We start from the raw sequence: 6,371 nt of genomic DNA on the forward strand, positions 1-6,371 counted from the left end.
GCCGGGTGGGCAGGCTCTGCTGGGGGCCGCGGTCCCCCAGCTACATCCCGCGGCACTGGAGGCGGCCTGCGGCCGAGCGGCCCGGGATTTTCAGCGCCCTCAAGGAAAAACCTTCTTTATAGAAATAATTTGAATATTAAATGTAGAAGGACAGGGAATATTAAAAAGCACTATCAAGACACTACAGAAGTAACTGCTGCAGGAAAATCCTGAGGATATTTGCATAGTCTCAAATTACCTGCTCCCAAATATATTTTTTGTAATTATTGTGGTTGTGGTTGTTTCAAACATATCCATAAATTATTTGCTACTCCTCCTTCTAGGAGTCAGATTTTAATTTTCCTCTGCTCCAGTATGGGTAGAAACTTGCTTCTAACAAATAGAGTATGAACAGGGGAACTTGAAAAGTAACTTGAAAAGTGGAGAAATCCAACAGATAACATTAACTAAGTGATCAAAGTTAACATCACCACTGCTAAGTTGTGTAATATATCATAGAACTCTGACCTTATTATAAAAAGGACATTCTGGTGTTCTCCTAATCTAATCATGAGAAAACATCAGAAAACCTAAATTGACGGACAACGTATAAAATACTTCACTCTTAAAATGTATCAAGGGAATAGAAAACAAGAAAAGCCTGGAAGTAGAGAAAACTAAAAAAAAAATGCTAAATAAATGCAACATTGTATGCTAGATTGAATCCTAGAACAGAATAAGATATTTAGTTAATGGCATTGCACAAATATCAATTTCTTAGTTTTTATAAATGTATCATAATTATTAGGAAAAGCTAGGTATGCGGTATAATGGAAACTGCTGTTCCTTAAAACTAAAATTATTTCAAAATAAAAAGTTTAAAAAATAGACAAGCCTGGGTTTTAAGAACCCCAAATAAAACTCTCTTAATGAATGAAAATGACTAACTAGTTGAGGTAACAAACTGAAATGTCACTAAATGAATCCGTTATTCAGTGAGAAAGGGGAGACTTGTCAGAACACAGTTGACAGTCATTATTAGAAAATATAAAATTAATCTATGTTTATACCAGAAAAATTGAAACTACTTAAACTAGTTGTGTGTGTGTGTGTGTGTGTGTCTGATTGTGTGTTATATGTGTGTTGGAACCATTCTCTAAGCAATGTTTTCGCTCAAAAATATTGCTTTAATATAATTCCATTTCACTATATGCACACTATTTCATTTTATTTTATAATCTGAAAATTTTTCACAGTATGGATAATTTATTTAACTATTCCCATATTAATGGAAATTTTAATTATCTCCACCATCTTGACATTCAATTATCACAAAGTTGAACCACACGTGGTTTTTGTACTTATGGCACTTCCAGTCTAGTGAGGGATGCAAAGTAGGAAGCCAATAAAATAAAGTGAAGGTGTTAGGATTTGTAAACATAGGGTCTAAAAGATCATGGGGTCATGGGGAGCTAAAGCAGAATCAAGCAGCTTTCTTTCTGATATAAATATAACTCTTTAAAAGCACTCAATCCACAGCAACCATGTTCTTTCTCCCTCATATATGCTTCTGTCGCAGGAAAAAGTTGCCTGGCCCAAGTATGGCACAGCTGAGGCATGCTTCCTATTAACTCAGCAAGACTCTGTATGTAGATTAGGATCTCAAACTTTAAGCAAAGCAATCTCAAGACTTTTAAAAATAAATATATAGAATGTGGCTGAGGTGGATCTTGAGCATAAGATTACATATTAAAAATCTAAGCAGATCAATTCATGGACATTTGAAACTGCAGTGGTTATGATATAGCACTTCGGGTTCACAGTAATTCTTAAGCATACCCTGAATGACTAGAAAGTCCTTGCCACAATCATCCACAATGTGTGAATCATTCAGCTGGGAGTTTAGACAGTGGGAAGAATTATATGGAAGAGATAATAAGTATTACAGAAGTGATTTTTTAAGATCATTCACCTGGATATGGCCAATGGCTATTCTAAATAGTCCAAACCTACAGTTATTGTTTATATATTAGGTGTACTCCAAATGCTTAAGATTATGTGCAAGACAATGCAAGAAAGTTTAAAGTTGAAATGATTGGGTGGTAAGAACCTCAACCTAAGAAATGCATTAATTCACTGATAGGGATTAACTTTAGATAGGTAGGGTAAAGCTGGAGGAGGTGGGTCATTGGGGATGTGCTTATATTAAAAACTCTCCATCAAATAATAGAAATTTTATCTTTCAATTGTGCAATAAATTCTTCATGCTTAAATGTAAATTATAAAACATTAGTCCAGCAAAATATTTATTTTTCTAACCTTTTAGTTCTCCTTGGTGGGTTGTATTTTTGGCTGAGGTACCCTGCTCTGATCACCCAAGACAAGAGACCACTCTGCCCTCCTCTTGGGTCTCCAGCTGGCTCTATGATCAGATTGTCATTTGAGGCACCACCACATCTCCAGGTACCAATGAATTCTGGATTGCAGGGAAATTGATTTCTTCTTTGAACAAAAACTATTTTTTACAGCAATGATGTTATCTCTGCTTTCTTATCATAACAATTATGCATGTTGATAGTTCTTTTTTAAAACAGAGCACAGTGAATAATATCAGAGTATCTCAAGAGATCAATGAATGAATGAATAAAATTTCCAGTGGTTTAACAGCCTCAGAATCAATGTTGAGATATAGGGAACTCTCTCCTTTCTCAGTGTTTCACTATGAGAGTTATTTGCCTACAAACATTTCTTTTTCAACAACAGCATTTTCTCCAACAAACATTTGAATTCCAAAAAAAAAAAAAGTTCATTCAGTAGAAAGGAGGCTAAGATGAGCAGTGGCCTTATCTAATTATCAAAGGCATTGGATCCTACAGAGGACAGGAGAAGAGGTCTGTCTGAAGCTTTCATATGAAACACAAGTGGAAGCTCCCAGAAGTCATCAATGGAAAGTTCAGACACTTAACAGTTGAGAACTTGATTTCAGCCAGAAATAGAAAATAGTGGATTACCTATATTAAGTTGCTAACAAGATAAAACAAGGTCTCCTTCCACAGATTAATTTGGGAGTCAATTTTTAAAAGATGCTCTTTTAGTAGGATTTTTAAGAGTTATAACACCTCACTATGTTGTAAATGCTATCATTTAATTTGTAGCCATTAGAAAACTCTTTTTGTAGTTTTAAAGATTGATTGAAGTGGGGCTGGGTTGTGGCTCAGCGGAAGAGCAATCGCCTAGTGTGTGGGAGGCCCTGGGTTCAATCCTCAGCACCACATATAAATAAATAAAAACAGAGGTATAAAAAGACTTATTGGATTAAATTCTCCATATTGTGTTAGATATTGCGTATGAGGTATTGTTTTTAAATACAATTTTTAAAATATGCAGATTGCTTAAAACAGAACACACCATAAAAATATTAAAAGGGGCTAGTAAAATCTCACACTCTCACCCCTAGATTCTTTTCCAGCCTCTGTACCCCTTATCTACCACCTTCACTCATTTTAATGCTGGCTGAGATTCCAGGGAATACAGACTATAGGGCCTTGGGGGAGAGAAGGTGGGCGTTTAGGGAGCTGGAGAGAGAAAGACATAATTCCCTGGAGCCGGAGAGAAAGAGAGATGGATTCCCTAAAGCAGGAGAAATGGTCAATTAACTGTAAAAGGCGGATCTTCCCTGGTAATCCGAAAAAGGCGAATAGATACTCCAGGGTGAAGATACCAGTTTTATTGTCTCTGATTGGCAAATAGGGAGAAAGACTGACATTATCAAGTAGACGGAATGTAGGGGGCGGGCTTCAGTGTCAATGGGAGGGGTAACTGAGGACCCGAGCTTATTGATGACGTGGCACTCACGTGACAGAGAGTCGACGTGTGCAGAAGTCCTTACAGTCCAGGCCCCGTTTCTCCGAAGCAGCTCGCTTCTGCTGGAGAAGGAGAAAAGTGCCCCGGATCCTTTCAGGTAGTATAAAGGTGGGCGCTGACTTGAGATCGTGGGGTAGAGGAGGTAGAGAGCCGAATGCAAGCGGAGCCTTCACTGCTTACCCTACTCTAGTGTTCCTACAAAACTCCCATTTTGTGCAGGAAATTTTGGGTGAGGGGTGGTAGCTGAGGGGTGGAAAGAGAGAAGTGTAGCTAATTGAGGGTCCCGAGAGAGGGGGGCGGGCATAGAAACAATGTAGAAAAACTTGCTTCTTTCACTCCCAGCTGGCTTGCAGGGAAAGGTGGGCACGGTGGAGGGCGGGTTTGTCATAAAAGGAGGGAGCTGATGAGGGCATGGGAAACTTCAGACAAGCAAAACCTATAATCATAAAAGGGACCCTTTGATCCATGTACTGGTTTCTTCACCAAGTACTCCCGTTTGTCTACAGGATTCTTGGTCTTTGGAGCGCGACAGAAATCGAGGTGACGGAAGAGGAAGGAAAATCTCCTGGATCCCTGCAGGTCAGTGGAAGGGTGTAATTGCTTCAGGTCCCTTTGGGTGGGGGTGGAAGTGTGGATGACACCAAAGCACATCCCGGGGGCGCCACAGCCTCTCCCCATCCGGATTGAGCTCTGGAGGCCTGAGCAGAGCCTGCAGCGGAAATGGGGCGGGGGGGGGAGTGGGGGAGACTAAAGAGGCATGCAAGTGGGGAGGGGAGGCCAGACACTGGACTACCTCAGGTGAGACGCTGCAGATTGGGATGATTTGGGAAAGCCTGAAAGGGCGGGAGTGTGGGAGACCAGAGGTGAGGGAAGGGTTAATTGCTTCGGCGCTGCTCCCTTTTCGGTGCTGGGTGAGGCTTGTAGCAGGGCCTGCTGGGAAAATGGTGGGCTGGAGCTCCTGGAGCTTAGATGGAGCCAGAGCCAGAGCGGAGGGAAGGGAGGTGGAGTCATGGGAGTTGGGCCCGAAGATCTTGCCCTGTCTAGTTGGAAAACTTTTTTGAAAATTAGGGACCTGAATGAGAAAAGCCAGTCACTATGGGAACACATACTCTGTCTGTTTGCTTGGCACCTAGTCGCTTTGTATCCTTTTTTTCCCTAGGATTAATTTATTCCAAAAGGAAATAATAAAAAAAAAAATCAACATGCAAAAGTCTTGTGAAGAAAATGAAGGAAAACAGAACATGCCAAAGGCAGAAGAAGACCATCCTTCCGAAGATGTACCACAGGAACCAGAAGGAAACCCTCAACCTTCCCAAGAAGGTGTAAGCCAGGAAGCAGAAGGAAACCTTAGAGGAGGGCCTGCACAACCTGGCCAAGGATTTAAAGAGGACACACCTGTTAGGCATTTGGACCCTGAAGAAATGATTAGAGGAGTAGATGAGTTGGAAAGGCTTAGGGAAGAGATCAGAAGAGTAAGAAATAAGTTCGTGATGATGCATTGGAAGCAAAGACATTCACGCAGCCGCCCTTATCCTGTGTGTTTCAGGCCTTGAATTCCTTTTTGTCTGATACTAAAATCGAGCCCCTGCTTTCTTTATGTTAGCATTTTATGATGTATCTTTGACTTTCATTTTACTTTTAATTACATGGTGGTATTGTTTTAGGTAGTTTCTTTGTTATCAGCATTTCATTGGATTTTGGATTTTGACCTACTTTCCAGGTTTATTTTTCAATTGGAAAGTTTCACACATATGCATGGAAATATGTTCATTCTGTATGTACAGTAAAAACGTAACAGGTTACAAAGCAGCATATTTAGTATCAGCTCACATATGTAGGATACAATTCCAAATTGTGTGTGTGTATACATACATACATATCTCAAACTTAACTGTGCTTATTTCTGTGTGGTGTGAAGTTTTGTTTTTGTTTTGCTTTTTGATTATATGTATTTTTTAATGAATACCTTTCACACACACAAAGAATTGAAGATTTTTTTAATAAGTAATAGTTGATCAAAAATAGTTTGCAACTAGCTTGTAAGGGCAATGGGGGCACCTAAACTCTTGATGAAATAACTATAAAAAGGAAATGTAAACCTCAAGTTACCTCTGGATTTCTTTGCCAGAGGAATAAAACTGGCAATCATTACAGATACAGTTGCTTAAGACTCAGTCTTTTCATGGGGAAAATATTTGCCTTACAGGGAGGCTGTGGGGAAGCAATGATCCAGTAACTCTGAACTCAGCATGATGGGACCTTGTTCCACCTATGCATACAGAACCCCAATTATTTGAGGGAGGGCCTGACCTGACTCAACCTCTACTCAGAAACAAGTCCAGGAAGCAGATGCGGGGGCTTCAAGCTAGTCCTCTGCCACTGAGCCTTACCCCTGTCTTCTCCCCTGGGTCCCACTATGTTTACTGGCCATGGCTGCTCCTTCTGCTGGGTCCTTTGCTCTCTGCTGCCCCCCTCCACTGCTGGTGCACTGAGGCCTTGGGCGACAAAACCTCACTTAAGTTTCCTGG

The 6,371-nt window shown here is 40.4% G+C and overlaps 1 protein-coding gene across 2 annotated transcripts; it reads left to right on the forward strand.

Annotated features, from left to right (window-relative positions):
- Window positions 1–3,844: 3,844 nt before the first annotated feature.
- Window positions 3,845–5,440, forward strand: TCEAL8 (transcription elongation factor A like 8). 2 transcript variants are annotated; one of them, XM_081277130.1, is made up of 3 exons: window positions 3,845–3,940; window positions 4,350–4,422; window positions 5,003–5,440. In XM_081277130.1, exon 3 carries the CDS (start codon window positions 5,046–5,048, stop codon window positions 5,394–5,396), a length of 351 nt encoding a protein of 116 aa, XP_081133256.1. In that variant the 5' UTR covers window positions 3,845–3,940; window positions 4,350–4,422; window positions 5,003–5,045; the 3' UTR covers window positions 5,397–5,440. The 2 variants fall into 2 exon arrangements, with proteins under 2 accessions (XP_081133256.1, XP_081133257.1); XM_081277131.1 differs by having other exon boundaries at window positions 3,872–3,951.
- Window positions 5,441–6,371: the final 931 nt, after the last annotated feature.

The sequence above is a fragment of the Spermophilus citellus genome (assembly GCF_964194105.1).
Source record: "Spermophilus citellus genome assembly, chromosome: X".
In the NCBI taxonomy this organism is placed as follows: domain Eukaryota; kingdom Metazoa; phylum Chordata; class Mammalia; order Rodentia; family Sciuridae; genus Spermophilus; species Spermophilus citellus.